Source organism: Ursus arctos, unplaced genomic scaffold (genome assembly GCF_023065955.2).
Source record: "Ursus arctos isolate Adak ecotype North America unplaced genomic scaffold, UrsArc2.0 scaffold_5, whole genome shotgun sequence".
NCBI lineage: Eukaryota > Metazoa > Chordata > Mammalia > Carnivora > Ursidae > Ursus > Ursus arctos.
The window spans coordinates 20193520-20214203 of record NW_026623067.1 but is presented as its reverse complement, the minus strand read 5'-3'; the positions used below and the strand labels follow the sequence as shown (position 1 = coordinate 20214203).

General features: G+C 43.6%; 1 protein-coding gene across 7 annotated transcripts in view; it reads right to left on the bottom strand.

Moving 5' to 3' along the window:
* Positions 1-4938: 4938 nt before the first annotated feature.
* TNFAIP8 (TNF alpha induced protein 8) overlaps positions 4939-20684 on the bottom strand; it is a 112050-nt gene continuing 96304 nt past the window's right edge. For 4 of the 7 annotated variants that reach the window (XM_026507812.4, XM_057307129.1, XM_026507809.4 and 1 more), the window contains one exon: positions 4939-6531. In XM_026507812.4, coding sequence (XP_026363597.1) covers positions 5966-6531 — 566 coding nt within the window. In that variant the 3' untranslated portion in view covers positions 4939-5965. Of the gene's footprint in view, positions 6532-8217; positions 8238-8562; positions 9193-9459; positions 9563-20684 lie in introns of those variants that run through there. The other 3 variants (XM_044387348.3, XM_026507815.4, XM_057307128.1) reach the window with 3 other exon arrangements.

Below are 20684 nucleotides of genomic sequence, written 5' to 3'. Positions count from 1 at the left end.
TCAGCCAACCCACAGAATCACGGGAGAAAAAAAAAATGGTTGTTGTCTTAAACCACTAAATTTTGGGGTGGCTTGTTATGCAGCAGTAGAAAACTAAAGCCAGCAGGAATGATAAAATAATTGAAGAGATTCAGAATTTAATTGGCTGAGAGATCAGACCTAAGTAACTGCCGGAAACCATTACGTCTGACAACTCAACCCCAAAGAATTTTCCTAAATTGAAAGCAAAAAGGCATTTATTAAGGAAACCAGAAATTAATAAAAATTCTCTCGGGCTGTGGAAGTCTGTTGTTTAATTTATTGAAGGCTCCAAGCTTATTTCCATTGCTTGTTTGGAAAATGGCAACAAGCCATCGATAAACAATACCTCACGGAGGGACAGACTTCAGGTTTCAAAGCCCATCATGTTTTAATTTTATCCTTAAAATGAGAATGGGAGGTAGTTGATCTTACTCAAAGTGTAGATGAGGCAGGAGAGGTCCCCGGCAGACAAGTCGAAACCCTAGTTTCGACTGCCTGTACCCTGTGTGGTAACCTGTGGGGTTCTACCTGATACCCCACCAATGAGTTCCCGGGAGGAAGAGATGCCAAACTCCTGAGCCATGGTGTTTGAAAATACTGTGGAACATTTCCACTCACGGATTTCGCTGCAAATACTCAGTATTTTCAGCAAGCTAAAAACGTGACTGCTCAGTCAAGACAACACAAAGTCCATAAGCTTAGGCAACAGCAGTTATGGTGGCAATTTAATGATCAAGCCCTCTTCCAGGACAGTAAATGTCTTAAAAAATGTATCATTTGCTTTGCAAGTATTTATCCTTTAGTGAACGTAAGTGGTCTTAGGAAAGAGCAGTAAGAGACCCCGAGCAGTCACTGAGGTTGGTTGAGTGGTAGCTCTTGCTGGGCTCCTAACAGCCCATTTCCGGGAAAATGGAACCTGGATTTCTCATAAAACATCAATCATCCCGGATAATGGTGACAATCCAGGTATGCATACTCAGAGTTTTCACTTCCATGCTTTGAATTTATACCTCACATCAGGCAGGTTTAAATGACTTAATTAATCCATCCATAAGCTTTTACATGGAAAAACCAAAGTATAGAGAAGCATGTTGTCTTAGGTTGTTCTGTGAGTCAAATCGCATATTTTTAAAAATCACATGTGCTTTCCTTGTGCTGAGAACTGACCCCAAGCACCAAAAAACAGACTCTTAACTACAGAGAACACACTGATGGTGACCAGAGGGGAGGCGGGTCGGGGGACTGGGTGAGGTAGGTGATGGGATTAAGGTGTGCACTTGTCCTGACGAGCACTGAGTATTAAAATGTATAGAACCCCTGAGTCACTATATTGCATACCTGACACTAAAATAACACTGTAGGTTAACAATACTGGAATTAAAAAAAAAAACAACATACAAAAAACAGAATAAACCCCAAGTGCCTGATGAGCACCTCATCTCCACGAGGCCAAAATAGTTACATAGCTAAGAGGCAAGCAGGCAGAGAATTTCTTCAGGCACCCAAGAAGGACGATGAGGGGGCCTTATCCATTGGCTGTCTCTTCCGACAAAGATCTCATGGAAATCTGGTGGACATACAGCACAATTCTCTGTACTTAACATTTTCCAAAGCACAGATGTTTTTCCCTTAACTGTGAACGCTGGCTGACTTGTCTGAATCCTTTTCAGGGCTCAGCAGACGGGACGTTTTTGGTGTCTTGTCCCCTATAACTTGGGGGCTGATGTTCACTGCGGGATGGAAAACACATCTTTGGCTAGACAGACATGAAAACACATCTTTGGCCGCTTACACAAAAATTTTTCCATTTTGGGAAATTCCCTGTGATAAAAGTGTTTTCCTGGCTCTGGTCAGACATAAGTAACTACGAGGACACCTCAGTAAAAGAGAAAACAGATTTATAATCGTTTGCCGTGATAGTGATATGCGATTTTAAGCCCCTGAGGATTTTCCTGTTGTTTCATTTTGGAAACAAAAAGTTGACTCATTTTTCTGGTTAGTACCTCAGTGTTTTCATTAGGGGGTTTCTAGAAAGACTTTAGCTGAATCATCATAAGGAAAATTATTTCAGAGCTTGGATAAAAGTTTATCTCCCATAAACAGAACGGCCTGCTAAAACCTGCTTGGAGTTTAACAAATTACCGAGAAGCTTTATTCCTAGGAAGGCAATGTATCAAGTAACACAGCGATTTTTCAAACACGGCCAAGTTCAACTAGTTTAGATTAACACAAGTTTGGAACGCAAAATTGACTAAAAATGTCAAAATATTCTTAACATACTAATTAAGTTTGTTTTATTAGAATATTTTAATTTTGGGGTGCCTGGGTGGCTCAGTCAGTTCAGCGTCTGCCTTTGACTCAGGTCATGGTCCCCGAGTCCTGGGATCGAGCCCCACATCAGGCTCCCTGCTTGGCATGGAGTCTGCTTCTCCCTCTCCCTCTCCAGCTCCTCCTGCTTGTATATGCTCTCTCTCTCTGTCAAATAAATTTCTTTTTAAAAAGAATATTTTGATTACTTAGCAATTACGTAGCACTTAACTATTTACTACAAATATTTCATCAAATAGATATATTCATCTTTCATTTATTATCTGTCAAGGTCAGTATGCTAAATTATAATTAGGTGTTCTCATCAGGGATCTCAAGGATAAATTGAAATTTTCAGTAAATATCCAATTGGTATGTACAGATTATAAAATACCATTTAAATCTTTTGCAGGGGGCAAGACAGGAATGAGAAAGCTTAAGCCTTTCCTATTTTTAAGTATTTACATGATGGGAAAACAGAATTTTTCAAATAATTGTAAATGAGACATTGTTCTATAAGACAAAAAAAAAAGCCTTATTTCTGCACCATTAAAGTCTTTTTTTTTTTAAGATTTTATTATTTGACAGAGAGACACAGCCAGCGAGAGAGGGAACACAAGCAGGAGGAGTGGGAGAGGAAGAAGCAGGCTCCTAGCGGAGAAGCTGGGATCACGCCCTGAGCCGAAGGCAGACGCTTAACGACTGTGCCACCCAGACGCCCCTGTACCATTAAAGTTCTTAACACTGGTTCCTCTTTTAAACTCATTTTGAGTTGTATATGGAAGGTCCAAGAATCGGAAAAACACAAGGCTATTTTAAAAATGACTTGCTCAGATATTTCTAGCCTCTAAACCTGGCAAATAATGATAACATTTCAAAGTGAAGCCTTACCTTTTCTGGGGAACACAATGGTGAGGCCATGTCTCTCTTGGTTGTGGGCGCGTAAAGTGGCTTTCTCATCTATGGAAGGACTGCCTGGGGGGAGGAGCACGTTGTACCCCATGGATCAGTGTTGGCTGTGAGCAACTTGAATTGAAGTTCTGGAGGGGTCTGACATTCGAGCCACGAGATGTCCACAAATTGGAAACCATGTTCAAAGTTCGTAAAATGTCTCTGTATAAAATCATACCCAGATCTTTAGAGAATAGGTCAGACGTGTATGATTTAAATACCATCTCGAATGTCACTATGTGAAAAACCATTTCAGAACACATTGCCCACTGTTGTCTGAAGCAATGATGTTTTTAGAAAGGCCTTTATCCATACCATATTTATTTATTTAAAGATTTTATTAATTTATTTGAGAGAGAGAGAGCATTACCAGGGGCGGGGGTGGGGGGCGGTGGGAGGGGCAAAGGGAGAAGGAGAAGCAGGCTCCCCACTGAGCAGGGAGCCCGACACAGGACTCGATCCCAGGACCCTGGGATCATGACCTGAGCTGAAGGCAGATGCTTAACCACCGACTGAGCCACCCAGGTGCCCCCATCCATATGATATTTAAAGAAAACCCGGGTTTTACTGCTATCCTGATTTTGACACTTAATAGCTATGTGACCTTGGGCAAATTCCTTAACTTCTTTTGCCTTAGTTCCCTCGTCTGTAAAACAGTAAAGTTCATGGTAGGGAATAAATGAGTTAATTCGCCTGGCCCCTAATAACCAGTCTGTGTCAGCTGTTAATCTTAGTATTATCCCTCACCGATTGTATGAACTCATAATGTCTGCAGAAAACCCATCAGCGTGAAGTTTTAAAAAATCAATTTAAAAAACTGAGCTAACAGGACTCTCCCCTTCTAGACAGTCGTCACTGCCTTCCTCCGGTGTGAGATTAAGGGCTGCTCGCTCTCTCTCCCTCATGAACATTTGATTGCTAGCCTGCAGGCACAACTCTATGAGCCAAATGTGCCCAGTCTGATCAAAATGCATCCTCAGAACCCCCCTCTCTCTAGTTGGTCCTGTCCGTAGCTAGAGAGGAGCAAGAAGCACCCCCCCCCACACACACACACTGGCCGGGGACTCCGTCTGGCATACCTGTGCTGAGGGAGGTGAAAAGGACCACATCAGTAGTCCCCACAGACCTGCAGGAAAGCTGCTGAACTAACCTTAATCACCAACTTAACAGGCTGTGAAGCTATGCTCTTGCTACAACATCTAAGAGTCACCTGCCCGCTCTGGGACGTGAGAATGGTTAATTTCAGTTCGGATCTTGGGCTCGAGGATTTTATATCAAACGCGGAGACACTCTATCTCTGCTGCTTGTCTGGGACAAGCACACGAGGGACCCGGGGAAACTGATCACCTCCTTCCGGCTGGGCTGGGTTAAAGCAGATCACATCCTCTGGAATTTTCAAGTTGTGGGACCTTCCCTGGTGAACTCCCACTTTAATGCCAATCTTCTGGGAGGCAGGCAAATTCAAGGCAAACAAGTACACTAAATCATGGACACAGTGACAATGCAAATATTTAGGGCTGGTAGTTAAGTCTGTTATTTCCTGACAGTTGGCCGGCAGGTTTTTGTTTGTTTGTTTCTTTTTTTTTTTTTTTAATAAAATAAGATGTTTACTTTCTCATCCATGCGCATAAAATTATATAGAAACAACACACAAAGTGCTCAGAATGCAAATGTTCTTTGGTTTACTCATCAAAATTACAAATGACAAAATAGCAAAAACCTTATCAGTTAAATAAAAACAGCCACATTCTTTATTTACCTATCAAACCTTATTCAACATTGAAATGCATTTATTTTCATTCTCCTGGTCCACAGCAACAGGCTTTCTTTCTTTTTGGCCCTTTATCCCCCCTAAATTATTTTGATGGGCTCATCTCTAAAGATTGTTGTACTTTTCTTCCTATCTCTGACTTTTACAAGAACCACCTAGGTTTTTCTTTGTATCTCTTATACCTGAAACGGATACTAAAAGTGGAGATTTCTCCAGCACACATTCACAAATGACCACGCTTTCGAAGGATCACCACAGGTGCGAAAAAACAGGATTCCAGCCCCAAAGACATGACTCACAATGTCAAATACAGTTGGTTCCGACGACTGATATCAGGGAAGCACTTGCTTTTTTTGAGGGTTCAATCCAACCGCCTCAATTCTTGACTGTCTTAATTCTCCACAAAGTCTTAATTCTTCAATGTCAGTGACAAAGTCTTTAACAAAGGAACACTTAACAAAAGGTAAGACTTGCACACTAAATTATCTCAAAAGGAGCACTGGCAGCAAGGGAAAGCTCGGCTTTTTAGAGAGGTACATACACATAGTAAGGAATAACAGCGATTCAAAGTACATACGCCATACACGTGAGAGACACCCAACGTGCAACTGACATATCTGACCTAAAAAACACATCCTGAGGTTTGGAGCCATTCAGATCTGCATCACACACCCAGACACCTTCCCCACGATCTGCTGATTGTGAGGGAGGGAGGTGTCCACCGCAATTTTTGGCAATCTGCTTTTCTTCAAATGAAACAAGCTGCATAAAACGTTACTGATAGCGCCTGATGCCTGAACTGGGCAAGTCTTTCTGAAACATGGGTCATCGGTAAAAAATTCATTTTTCCTTCATAAATCAGCAGTGCTCCGTTTTCAAAGAAATCACGAGCGGTCACAGTCTTCATTCACATGATCAGATGTTCTCCTCGTCCAGCATTTTGTTGACCCCATCGCAGAGTTTTTGTAAGTGGGGCTTAAAATTCCCAAAGGGGTTATATAAGGCAGCTAAAAAATCACAATCTGAAAAATGGTCAAAGACGTTATTCACCCGTCCGTGCGACTTGGCCGTGAGGTGACGCTGGATGATCTGGTGGAGCATTTCTCTGCACTCATTCAGCAGCCGGGACAACACGTTCCGGTCAAAGGTGTACTCCACCTGGTGGAAGCTGACCACAGTCATGGCCAGCTGGTGGACCTTCTTCTTGAACTTCTCCATCAGCGCCAGCTCGTCCTGGTTGAACTGGTTATTCCGGTAAAGAATGGCCAGCTTGATGACTGTCTTGATGAGGTTTTTGATGATCTTCTCGGCCTCCTTCTTGTTCTGGGTGTACTCCTTGGTCACTCGGTAGAGCTCATCCAGCACCTCGCTGCTCGTGTCATCGATGAGGGTAGTGGCGATGGATTTGGACACCATTTTCCCCAGGATCTTCTTCTGCGCCTGCACGGCCAGGTTTTTGGAATTGAAGACATCTGTGGCCACTACAAAGAGGCAAATTAAATGAAAACAAAGAGATATTAAGATATCAAGGATTTTCCTTCTCACTTTCCCACAATATGGTTGCCTCCCATCTACTGACATTAGTTTCCGTTCAGAAAAGGATTTAAAAATTTTACTACATTTCTGGGCATTAGGTTCTTTCTTTCTCTCTTTTTTAAAGATTTCATTTATTTGTTTAACAGGGAGAGACAGAGAGTGCACAAGCAGGGGGAGCAGCAGGCAGAGGGAGCCCGATGCGGGACTCGATCTCAGGACCCTGGGATCATGACCTGAGCCGAAGGCAGGCGCTTCACCGACTGAGCCTCCCAGGCACCCCAAGGAAAGCCCTGGTTTAAACTTCAGCTGCAGAAAGTCAAATTTCCTGAGACGCCATCCCGCCCCTTCCAGTTTGGTCATCCTACCCACCCCGAATTTCAACTCTCAGAAGCTGAGTCTTAGAAAAGAACATTCATTCCTTGCAGAGCTCATCGTCACTTGCTGTTTCTGATGACTGGCCATTGTCTGTTCCCTTGAAACGTTTATACATTATATGGAAATAACCATACTTTTATGAGCTACTGAAATGTGCTCCATGAAAAAAACACTTTTGAAAAAGCTGAGGCTTAGAGTTTGCTTTAGAAATTACCATCACTTAATGTGACAGAGCTGTCAGATACACGTAATAATTGTTGTACATATTAAGTACGAAATGCCGTGTGATGCTTTTAGCTTACAGCCGGTCTGTGAAAATGCTCAGGACATGTTCACTCCTCAAACCAAGTTTAGTTCTTCCCCTAAATTCCCCCCCCAACTCTGGGCACGCTACTTCACCAAACTGTGCTTTCTCCCTTCCCTTCCGGGTCCTCCGAGCTGGAGTTTTCGGGGTCTCTATCCTCACTGTGGGTCCAGGACCAGCTGCTGTCTCTTGTAGGCCAGTGCGTAAGCCCAGGCCTGGGTGTTGGAAAGCAGTCATGTAGTAATGAAAGATAAAAAAGATTGAAAATACAGATAGGTAGGAATGAGTCAGGGCGGTAGCGATATACAATTATTTCTAGTTTGGACGGGCTAGCGGCTGAAAGCAGAAAGGCAGCTGCTCCCAGATCCAGGCTGCGAGGGTGTCTAAGAAGAGAGACTCCCTCCATGTGGGGCTGTCATGTTCGATCTGATGCTTGGGCCAAAGGAGCTCTCGGGATATATTCCAGGTAGTGCCGAGTGGGTCCTCCTGGCCAGGAAGCCATTCGTTAATGCGAGGGCCAAATGCCCTGAAGGAAAGCCTTCACCGGACCAGAAGCTGTGCCCCACAGAGGTCGATATTTAAACGTCCGAAACATGAACTGAAACTTCAGAAGAACTGAAAATAGATTTTGAGAAGGGAAAGGAAAGCAAAAAAGCATGAGAAACGGTCAACTTGTGAAAGTTTCCCAAGCCTTTTCCTGTTTTCATCAGCCACACCCATTTCTATCCCTAAAGCTTTGCAAAAGAGCATATGGGCTAATCCACATTAAATAGTTTGTATCAAAATAAATGGCACACACATAGTTACTATTACCCGGTTAAGACCGGGGACCTTCTTTCATTGCAGAATTTACGATATGGATCTCAATAAATTAACCCGACTTATATAGGAAGAGATCCCCCCCACCCCAAATTTCAGATCCACGGTAAATAACACGATTTCAGAAACTTACATAAAGCGCAAAGGTTATTCTGTGTTGAATCTATTAGGACGTGACACAGTTTCCCAACACCCATCTGGGATTTACTACAATGTCGAGCTGATGGAAACATTGTACATTATTAAATGGCCGGAACCAGAGGGAGACCCGTAAAAAGCCTCTGTGCTTCTCTCCGAGACTGGACTTGAACGTCTGCACCTCTTCTAAGTGCCTTTGCTCATTAAATCTCAATCAAATGTTCCATTTGATTTCAAACATAAAGACAATGGAAAATTTTTCATGTAGTAGCCCTTGAACCTCCCACAAGAGAAAGTGCGAAAAGCAAAGACATGACCACCAACATCGCTCCCCATTTACCAGTAACAAGTCTCAACCAGGACAGAGAAGCTGACTTCTGAGACTCTCCCAGTTGCCCCAGAGGAACTGCAAACCCTCCTCTGGAAACGCAGCAGCCACTTCCTCCTTTCGTTTTCTTTTCTGGGTTCTATCCAGCTCAGTCATCTTGAAAGGGAGGGGGCAGCTCTTTCTCCCCCTTCTTTTCGAGCGTTAGTGAAGGCTTCCGTGGAGCCAGTGGGGACGGGGTTGTGGCTGCGAGTTGCTAGCCAGGGCTGTGTGGTCTGTGATGATGAAATCCGACTTTTTTCCCCTTGCAAATTAACTGCCTTTAGCCATCGCTGCTCAAGCTCCTTTGTCAGTTCCTCATCCTCTATCAGATCCCTTAAAGGCCTGGTGTGTCTCGGGGCTAGTCCTGGATCACGTTTTTCTCCTTTGCTCTACCCCCAGCCCCGTGTAAGTTCGTCCACTCCCGTAGGCTTCAGATGCCCCCAGGTGCCAGCAACTCCCACACTTAGAACTCACTCTGACCTCTTTCCCAGACTCATTTTGCAAAAGCGTTCAAGGTTTTCCTTTTTCTTGGCTATTCTGCAGGCATTCCAAATGCACCGCGTCTACAATGGAATCCTTGATTCCCTCTGGCCCCCAAAGCGTCCCTCCTCCATTCTACCTTCAGGAATAGCATTCCCTCCATCCCTTTGCTCAAACGGGGGCCTGGCCATCACCCACCCCAATCTCTCTCTTGCCCCGCCCATGATCAAGAGCCTTCCATTCTCCCTTCCCCCACTACCCTCCATCTCCATGGATACCAGCCTCTTTCAAACCCCTTTCCAATCTCTTCTCACAGAGCAGCCAGAGCCTTTCAAAATGTAAATTAGAAAAAGATGCTGAGTTCAAGTCTTTGCTAACCAACACACTTACACACTTCCTTGTTCCTGAACTCCTCCTCCTTTGCCTAGATTTTGACGGTCTGCCTTTCCTCCCTGGACAGTAAGCGCTCTGTGAGCGGAGATGATCCGTCTGTGCACCGGGGGACCCTCTGGGCCTACTCGGGTGCCTGCTGCACGTCACTTCTGACCAAAGAGGAAGCCCATTTCCCCTCTCCCTTCTCTCCACTTAAATGCTTCCCTATGAAAACTTGCTGGCCTGCAAAACAAGAGTTTTAAATACATATGTGGGGTTTTTTTGTTTGTTTGTTTTAAAAGCTAGAGAAACAGATATTTATTTTACCTAGCTAGCTATGTAGTTTTCTTCTCTCGCATTCAAGAGTGTGGTTTCTTTTACTGTCATCAATCAGGTTTTTCATTTTTTTTTTTTAAAGGACAGATTTGTTGTGTACAATGAGAAAACACCGGAGGACAATAATACAAATATTTAGTATAAAAGTTGATGCAATGCTTTTGCCTTGTATCTGCTACCACTGGTTACAGTGGCGATCAAACACAGGGCCCACCTCTTCTACGTAACTATGTAACAGAGGGACAGACCCAAGGTATGTCCTGGGAAGCAGCAGAGGTGAATAGGAGGTGTTCTCCAAGGACAAGGTTCTGAAAATACGGTTTCACTTGTGGTTCCTGGGTGGCTCAGTTGGTTAAGTATTTGCCTTTGGCTCAGGTCATGATCCCAGGGTCCTGGAATTGAGTCCCTCACTGGGCTCCCTCTCCCTCTGCCTGCTGCTCCCCCAGCTTGTGCTCTGCCTCTTTCTCTCTCTCTGTGTGTCAAATGACTAAATAAAAATCTTTAATAAAGGGACCCCTGCCTGGGTGGCTCAGTCGGTTAAGCGTCTGCCTTCAGCTCAGGTCATGATCTCAGGGTCCTGGGATCAAGCCCCAAATTGGGTTCCCTACTCCTTGGGGAGCCTGCCTCTTCTCCCTCTCCCTCTGCCCCTCTGCCCTTCTTGTGCTCTCTCTTGCTCTATCTCGAATAAATAGATAAAATAAAAAAAAATCTTTAATAAAAAAAAAGAATTCGCTCATGTTTGAAAATATACATGTACATCCTTGACCAAGGAAAACAAAGCTATATATCAAAAATATACCAAGGACTGCTACTAGTAAGACTGTTGTATAGAGAGAGATGTCAATGTTATTTTATGCCTACTTATCTCTGAGCCCTTCCTCGATATCTCTTTATCTCCTGTCTTGGTTTAACGAAATCGTCCACGCCAGCAACGTTTGCTGTAAAGCTAACTGATATTCGGGGAATCCCATTTTTAGCATCAACAATTATGAATTTGGAGATAAAAGCTGATGGTAAAAATATACTGACCCCTGTCTATCCAGGGGAAAAAGTGCTCATAAAAAAAAAACCCAAAACAAGAACTTTCCATAAAATTAATTAATGAAAAACTATAGTTTGCTGAAATTAACGATTCCCCACAATATTATTCCGACTAAGAAATTGCTCACCCAGTAAAGCGCAAGTGACTTGCCTCACAGCCTCGCCCGCAAATAAATAATTTCTTCACCCATCAAATTTGTTATCCTTGGAACTTCGAAGCAGCGACTACAGACGCCCATGTATGCCATTTCTAATTCCCGCCTAGTTAAACTCTGATCCAGCAGGCCCAGCCTCAGGAAAGATGGAAAAGAAAACAATCTAGAGAGCATGCCTGGCTGTTGTGGGCTGTTAATAAAAGTTCTTTAACCGAATACATAAAACCTTAGCTCTCTTGCACCTGAGTAACTCCGAAACTAAATAGGGCTTGGTAAAAAAGCAGGGGGTGTAAGAAAGGGGCCACAACCAACTGCAAACAGTGTCCCAAGAAGTCAACAGGCTAAGAGTTGCCCTCCCTGCCTTGGGGTCCGGTGAGCGCTCCCAGTGGAGAAGCAAGGAATCCTCGGAATGGCTGGCGAGGGACCTGCGACACCAGATCTCCACACTCAAAATCCCCCACTCGGGAAATTCAACAGGGCAGAGAAGAAACAACAAACAAATAGAAAGAAAGAGAGGGAAAGTGCAGGGGAGGGGAGAGGGTGACAGGCAGGCAGAAGGAGCTGAGATGCTGACTGTGACAGGGGCTGCCCGCCGCGAGCTTCAGAAGCACGGACCGTGACAGCAAGCTGGAGGCAAGCTTACCCACAGAGAAAGAGCCAAGTGCCAGGTACCTGAAACCCCAAATCGGGCCTTCGGGCACACAAATGGAGGCCCTGACATGAAAGAACATCGTCTTAAGAGAATCAGTATCCCTGGGGTCCTGCCCCTGATACCAAATGCAGAGGCTGGTGGTTATGCATTTTCCTGCCCCCAAGTGGCAGAAGACCAAGGGTATGCATCATCACCCCGACAAGCTAAAGCATGCACTCCGAGTCTCCTGCCACCTCCAGAAGGAGGACACACTCACTTTAAAAGGCAACATAATAGGGGCACCTGGGTGGCTCAGTCGTTTGGGCATCAGACTCTTGACTTGAACTCAGCTCAGGTCTTGATCTCAGGGTGGTAAGTTCAAGCCCTGCATTGGGCTCCACGTTGGGTGTGGAGCCTACTTAAAGAAAAAAGGAAAGGAAAGGAAAGGAAAGGAAAGAAAAAAGAAAAAGAAAGAAAAGAAACGGCAACCTAATAAAGAAAACACATGTTAGGGAAAATGGTGACTTTGAAATGGGCCAAAAAAGAGGAAAAAAAATCACTGGGTAGTTTTTCAGTGGAGAACCGGAACCGTAAAGCATCCTGTCTTGTCCCAGATTCCTTTCACTGTTCTTTAAGCCGCTACTCTACAACTCTGTAAGTCATAGAAGACTAGCAATATTATTGCAAAGGCCTCTTGTCCATAGAGATACAAATCAATTTTTTTCTAGTGGAGGTGCAACTCAAGTCTTCATTTTCTTGTTTGCCTGTGTTGCACTTGGGATTCTTCTGAATCAATTATAAGAGCTTACTGGTTCCTCGTTAACTACTGAGTTTGGTTCAATCTTTGGCACGGCCATTTTGTATCTGTAGGAGAGTCATGAGTTTACCTTCTTAAAAAACAACCTTCACTGCATATTAGAATTTTTTCATCAATACCATTTAAAGTAGAAAAATTGCAGCATAAACCTTTAGCATACTGGTGAGAATTAGTATACATTTCCTGCAGCAACTTCTCCCACCAGGGACCTGGAAAAGAGTGTACTTATGAAAGTCCAAAGATTCTGTACCTGGTGGTTCCACGAACTGCTATACCGCTCAAGGATACAGCTGAGACTCAGTTTCCCCATCTGTAAGATGAGAATAATGATGCCCACTTCTGGGAACTGTTCCAAAATGAACGGACATAGACCATCTCCACAGGTTTCTTTGAAGAACTCAACAAACTAAACTTCGAATGCATTCTGATGCTTTCGAATACTGAATCACATTTGGTCAGAATTAATCAACTCCTTCTGGAAGAAATATGTAGCTAAGAAATGCAAAACGCCAGATGGTTGTGTGAAAACAGAGACCTCACAGAGACCTCAGTTAATAAGGAGTTCCATTTCCTTTTCCATGATGACATACAAAAAAAAAAATCTAACATATATTAAAGCTTTATCAGGGAATTTCTTTTTTTTTCAGGTGTTGAATCTCTTGTTAGCAAGGACTCTGATAGGTAACGTAAGGGTATTTTGTCCAGAGCAAACTGACCCATGGAGAACAGAATCGAAGACAAGAAGAAAGACGGCATCAGCACCCACGCAAAACTTTGCAACAGGGACAGATGTGGAGCAAATGGGGCAAAAATAAAGCCACAGTAAAAACCCACAACAGCTAACAAGATTACCCCAAAGAGTCGGAGCCTCTGCCGAGGAGTCTGTGAACCAGAGAACCAGACACCCAAAGGCAGGGCAGGAGGCCGAGTAAGAGCAGCATGAAGGAGACAGCGGGCTCAAGGTCAAGCATCCTGGGTTGTGAACTTGAGTGCAATTTTAATTCTTGGAACCTCAGTTTTCTCATCTGCTAAGCGGGACCTCATTTCAAGTCAGTACCGCTTGGAGGAGAGTTAAAGAGCTAGGAATCTGAAAACACCCAGCAGGAGGCTAAGCTCATGACCACAGAGCCTTGCTCCCTTATTTAGTACCCCCATGGAATGGACGTGCAGGGATTCAAACCCAACCTATACACTCACTGTGTTCTTTCTCCTTGTATCTCCCGATGCTTCCTGTTTTCCAAATCTATAGACAAGAGGAATCACGTGCTAAAGAAAACACTCTGAAGCCTTTCCCTGTGTGATCCTGGGCTGTTTTTGTTGCTTGAATTCTGGAAGCTCTTCGGCATGATTTTAGGATCAACTCCATGTCCTTGATTCCTGTGGCTTAGTTGTGGGATGATTTTAAAATTGAAAACGTAATTTCCTGAGTCTCAACCCCTTTAAATTCACATTAGACTTCATCTCTGCCCCTTTGTAGTCGACTTGCTGCAGGAATCATGTGATGCCTTGATTTTTTTCTGCATGGCATAAATTCTGGCAAGATGTCTCTACTCCCTCTAGCTTCACCCAATACCAGGATTGGAAGAGAGGCTGGTGATATTTATATGAAGTAGACCCCAAAGAATGTCTGCCTTGTAAATATTAGTATCGATGATACAAGAATAGAAATGACTTTTATGGTTACCCAAAGTTAGACTGAGAGGTTTACAGTCACGAGGACCCACTAGTTAGCCACAGTATTTTGAACATTTATTACACGATCCCCAGAACCGTCCAGAATCTGCATTATCTTATTGAAGCTTCATAACAATCCCAAGAGGGAGGTTGTTATTGTCCCCATTTTACAGATAAGGCCATTGAGGTCCAGAGAAATTAAGTTACGTTCTCAAGGCCATGCAGTTAGTAAGTGGGAGAGATGGGCTTGAACCCAGATATGTTCAACTCCTAGCTATTCTCTCAAGAATGACATTACACGACACGAGCTCTTAAAAAGGGGCTTCTTCTTGAAGGGAGGGGAAGACCTAATATATTTGGCTAAGTAACATGAAAGGAAAGGAAAGAAAACAAAAGCAAGAGACTAGTTCGCCTTGAGGGAAGGAAACAGATTCCATATAAAGGAGATCAAACCAGCTGGGTTTAAAATAGCTTGCATATCTAGGGAAAACCCTGAGCAGTTTTTAAACATTTTAAAATATAATGTTAAAAAACAAAAAATAGGTGGCGCCTGGGTGGCGCAGTTGTTGAGCATCTGCCTTCGGCTCAGGACATGATCCCGGTGTTCCGGGATCGAGCCCCACATCAGGCTCCTCCACTAGAGCCTGCTTCTTCCTCTCCCACTCCCCCTGCTTGTGTTCCCTCTCTCGCTGGCTGTCTCTGTCAAATAAATAAATAAAATCTTAAAAAACCAAAAAAACCAAAACAAAACAAAAAATATGCTTACGTTGTTCAAAGGCCAGATGTAAATATATAAAGTGAAAAGTCTCTCAGCTTTGCCCCCACAACAGTACAGCCCGGACCCCAACTCCTACTTTCCAGAGGCAACAAGTGTTCTTAGATTTCTGGTACCGTTTCAGAGTTGGGCTTTTTCGTGCACAGATAAGCATACACATAGATACTGAGCAGCACGTAGAAGTCTTACAGGCTTGCAATTCTTAAGAAATGCAACTTTATAAAAAAAAAGTACTCTCTGGTGAAAGAAATTTGGGGAACAGTGTATACTAAGATACCCTTTGAGATGCACAAAAAACATCAATAACATTAAAGTCTGGAGGATTAGTAAAACAGTCAAGGAACACCTTAACTTTATTTACCCAGGTTTTCTCAATTAATTACATAAAGGTTCCACTATTTGTACACATTTGTAGGATAAGGCCAGTGAAAACTACTGGCTAACAAATTGACTTGTTATCCCTCTGGAACAGATTCACAATTGTCCTGTGCAAAGCCAGGCAATGTGAGCACGGACTCCAGAGTCACACTGTCTGGGCTGGAAGTCTGGCTCTGCCACTGGGTGCAGTGTCCCTGGGGCAAATTACCTAACCTCTCCATTCCTCAGTTTCCCCATGTGCACATGAGGCCACCTGAGTCCTTTATGAGAATTCTGTGAGAATGATCCATATAAAATGAGAACATTAACCCATAGACATGAAGCATTCCACAAAACTTCTGTTGAGTGTCTAGGATGTCTCTGATACTGTGGTTTCAATGATAAATAACAGTATCCCAGCTTGCACTCACAGGGGGTGGGGGTGGGGCCAGAACCCACCATGATGAGGCCTGTAAAAGGAGCGTGTAAACAGGCAACAGTGGCAAAGAGAGAGAACATTCCTTTTGCTGGATGCAGTCTGGAGCGAAGCTAGATTTGAGAACGTTATCATGAAAGGAGACTGACCCAAAACATTGACCTTGAAGGAAAAGAAGATTCTGCCTTCCAGAAGTAAACACAACCATATTCCAGAGCTGATCCCCACCCCCGGCTGGAGAGGGATTAACAATTCTGCCCAGCGGCATACCTGCAGGTCAGAAGTCCAAAGACACGGGTGGGCCCTATAGATGTTAGAAAAATTGGAAACACAATCTATGTTTCACATGTTGTCTTAGGCCAGGAAAACTCATCACAACAAAGGTGCTCCGTTTTCAAGAGGGTAGTGTCGGGGAGGGGACATCCACAGTGGGTATCTGGGGCAGCAATGTCAATGACCCAGGCCATCCGCCTCAGAAGAATCTGGAGGCTTCTTAGAAGTACAAACGGCCCTACCAACTGAATCAGAATCCCCAGGACTATAGTCTAAGAAGCTGCATTTGTATGTGGTTTGAATGTATAAACACTGAGGTGTACGTCCAGAATGCTGTATTTTAAAATGTTCCAACAGACATATTTTGGGCACACAGGCATGCTCTCAGTAGACCCGGGATGGACTTAATTCCCTCTCAAAAACGTTTCACCAAGAAGTAGATGCGAGCTTGTGCACAGAATCCAAAGAAAATGTTTTAAGAATAGAGCTTATTGTATTAAAGCCTCAGAATTTTAATACTGTATCCAAGAGAACAGAAAAGTCAGTCTCCCTTAGATGTTACTTAAACCAAAATTGGACAGGGCCTAACTCCATCACTCATACGGGTTTGAAATGAAATAAAAAATGTCCTACAAGCGTTTATACAAAACTGACTTTAGTGAACTGTTCTTCTTTAAAATTAAATGAAAGCTTCCTTATTTATTATGTTGGATTAAGATAGGTTATGTTTCTCTTAAAGACTTTTCAGTGAAGCTGGATTTATTTACACATTTCTTGAGGGCATGGAACATTTCCACTATCGATAAAATCCAATCTTCTACCAGAATGTAGAGGAAAATCCTCTACACGAGCTCTATGATTTTCTTTTATTTTTTTCTTAAAGATTTACTTATCCATTTTAGAGAGAGAGAAAGAGAGAGAGCATGAGTGAGACGAGGGGCAGAGAGAGAGAGACAGAATCTCAAGCAGACTCTCCAACACGGGGCTCGATCCCAGGACCCTGAGATCATGACCTGAGCTGAAACGAAGAGTTGGACGCTTACCCACCTGAGCCACCCAGGTGCCCAAGCTCCATGATTTTTTCTTTCTTTTTTTTTTATTAAAGATTTTTATTTATTTATTTGACAGAGATAGAGACAGCCAGCGAGAGAGGGAACACAAGCAGGGGGAGTGGGAGAGGAAGAAGCAGGCTCATAGCAGAAGAGCCTGATGTGGGGCTCGATCCCACAACGCCGGGATCACGCCCTGAGCCGAAGGCAGACGCTTAACCGCTATGCCACCCAGGCGCCCCCAAGCTCCATGATTTTCTACACTTTTCCACCTCTATGTTTCCTACCCTGTGAGAGGCCCTGGCTCCTGATGAATATTTATACACACGCAGAGCTTAGAAAACCAGTAACAGATCTTAAAATCGAGCACACAGGAGTGCAGTTTCGTTACGGGTATCGGTAGTCAACATAGCCCTTCTGGTCTCAGCGGGCTGCTCCTGGTCAAATACTAGGGACAATCAGACAATGAAGTTGCAGCTCACACTTGTGTAGAACTCCAAAGTTTGCAAAATATTTCCCCCACAACAGTTTTTATGTTTACGAAACTGCTGGTTCTGGGTTAGTCCTCTTATTACTTAACCCCGAGGCAAGCAGATGAGAGAGCCCATGATTCAGAAGTCAAGTGACGTGTCCAAGGACATGGCAAAGTGAAGGTACACTGCTTCAGCCCACAGCACACGACCGCTCTGCAAGCAAAGTGCATTTCAGAGAGCTTTCATTGCTTATGAATTTTCTATCGAATGCCATGACGTTGCTGAGCCAGGTCTAGAATCCACTTCTTAGAGCTTGTCTGCTTCCCAGGAGAAAGCAACTCCTTGAATCAGAAAAAGAGAAGGAGCACAGGTCTTACACAATAGAGAACTAAGAAAAAATTATGTATCCACACCCTCCCCCTCTCCCTCCAGCCCTGCCTGAAAAAGCTGAGCTCCTCCTTTCAAGTCAGCCACCTCTACCATGAAGCTTTTCCAAATCCAGTGGCAGAATGATCTCTCCAAATCCAATGCAGAGAATAAATCTCTCCTTCTTTTAATGTGATTTTCTGCCTTGTGGTAGAGTTAAATTCCTATCTTATCATACTTGACGATGATCCCTGTCAACTGAGGGAGCATATCTATTCATCTTTGTATTCTTCCAATGTGGAGTGAACTCCATGGAACCCATCAACATGTCTCACAGCAATTCGTGAAGATGTGTCAGGAAATCAATTCAATTTCACATATCTAATGCTTAACAAATAAATTTGCTTGCACTTCATGGACAAAAACAGCCCTACAAATGAGATGTACAATATTTTTTTTTTGTTTTAAAAGAGAGGAATCTGCATAAAAGACATGCATTTTCCTTCTCTGTCTCCTGGTTTTCTCCTCTGTCCTTTGCCAAAACATACAGAATAACCAGCCACTTTTGTTTGGAAAAGTGACCATATTTAGCTAACTCAAACCCTACAGCAACTGTTCTGGAATCTTCCATGCAAATATCCCAAACCCATCTGTTTGAGTATTTTAGGAGGAGTAACCCTCCTGGCCTCAGCTTGGGCATCTCTCAAATATGCATCTTGGCACAATCTCCCAACATTCTTGTCAAAACTTTTCCCCAAATAACTGTACTAAACGGTTAAGCTGGTGAAGCATTTTATGGCCATGTCAGGGTCCTAGAGGCTAGATCCCGTTGATGGTAAGCCAACGGTGAGATGGGATTTGCCAGACCTGAAGGGGAACCATCTCATTCCAAGTGTCAAGATATACTGAAGCTCTGAAATTCTTGGATGAAATCCTGACAAAACCCCAGAGGTTTCCAGAAGCAGGGTTGCTTACCGCCAGGTACTTTCAGCTTGGCACTTAGCTCTCTGTGAAGTACTTTCTACCTTTCTTTCTCATCTTTTCTCCTCTGCTTCTCGGGGTTTCTGATTTTCTTTGAACAATCATAAGATCTGACCAAAATAGGCCCCCATTCCCACATGTCAACAGTGTGGTCTTGAGGTAAACTGCGGCTGCCTTGCTGAGAAGAAGACCACCCTTCCTAGTGTACCACAGGCCCTCCCCGGTCATCTCCACAAGTGTATATTCACCTCCCACACTCTCTAGCCATTTGTGTGGAGGACTCCTTCCTTTAAAGAAATAAATGTGACTATGTCAGAGCCAACCTAAAGAACTCCTACTGGCTCTTCAGGAATTAGAAATTCTAGTTTGTTTGTTTTGTTTTTGTTTAAGTTTTTGTCTTTTTTAGTAATCTCTACACCCAACTTGGGGCTTGAACTCATGACCCTGAGATCGAGAGTCACACACTCTTCCAACTGAGTCAGCCAGACGCCCCAAGAGGGAAGTCCTTTTTAAATTAATTACTTAATTAACTAATTAAAAAGATTTTATTTATTTGACAGAGAGAGACAATGAAAGAGGGAACACAAGCAGGGGGGAGCTGGAGAGGTAGAAGCAGACTTCCCATTGGGCAGGGAGCCCGATGCAGGGCTCGATCCCAGAACCCTGGGATCATGACCTGAACCGAATGCAGACGCTTAACGACTGAGCCACCCAGGCGCCCCTGGGAATTCGAAATACTGCCCAGCAGTGAACCCGAATGTCAGACACCAAAGGACCTGTGTACGTCCTACAGATTTGAGAAAGAATTTAAACAGAAGTTATGGATAGCCAGTGAGTGTCTAAGGAGGGTTTGTTGGGAGAAATGGTGGAAAGGTTAAGAGCAATAATGACTTGTTTACATAACACTTGTGATGTAGTCACTCATTTCAGGAAGCTACAACTGCACACCAAAATCTCCCCCTTATATCAACAGACTGTGCTAACTGGGTCACAGACAGCTGGGGAATTTGCCATATTTATCAATGTCCTAAGAGAAAGTCGAACCTGGATTTTCCATACCAGTTTGGGGCTCGCCACAGAAAACAGACTTTTAGCAGAAGAGCCTTCTCTACTCCTTGATTGATTCAACACATTTTATGGAGCCCCTGCGGGGCGCTCTCAGGAAGGTGCCTGCTCTGAGAAAGCAAAGACTCTAGTACACGGAGATGTAAGACGCGAAATAACAGACTTGTATGAAAATGTCGAGTTGTGACAGAGGCTAGAAGAAAACTAAGGGGTGTGTGTGCGTGTGTGTGCACACGCGTGGGCTGGAGAGGAGTAGGAGGGGAGGGGGTCGAGGGGAGCTATGCTATTTTATCCAGGGCAGTCAAGGAAAACCTTTCTGAAAAGGGGATATTTGAGTGGAGATGTGAAGGAAGCAAGGGGGAGCCATCTTGGGAGTATCTTATCCATTCCCCTATGGTCCATCCCAAGTAGTACGTCTTCTGTTAAGGCTTTATTGACTAACCCAGTCAGAAATGTTCTCTCCTGTCTCTAACTCTTGCTGCAAACTGCTTTATATCATATTTATTTGCTTCCATTTTCCCTGAAAGTTAAACCCTTGGGATTGGTTATAATTTATTATTTATTCCTTGACGTAATAAATGCTCAATTAATCTTTATGGCGTATCTGCTGGCTTTAAAAATTCCCAGGTCCTTTTTGGGGGGGGTGGGAAGAAAGGGGAGGAGTGGGGGAAGCAATACTGCCTTTTTTATAAGACATAAGCTAAATACGAGACTAGAAATGAATTATAGTACTATTAATTACGTATCATATCTCAAATACCCTTACTAAGAAACAAACATTGCAATGTCAACCTTTGGAAAAAGTTTATTCTAA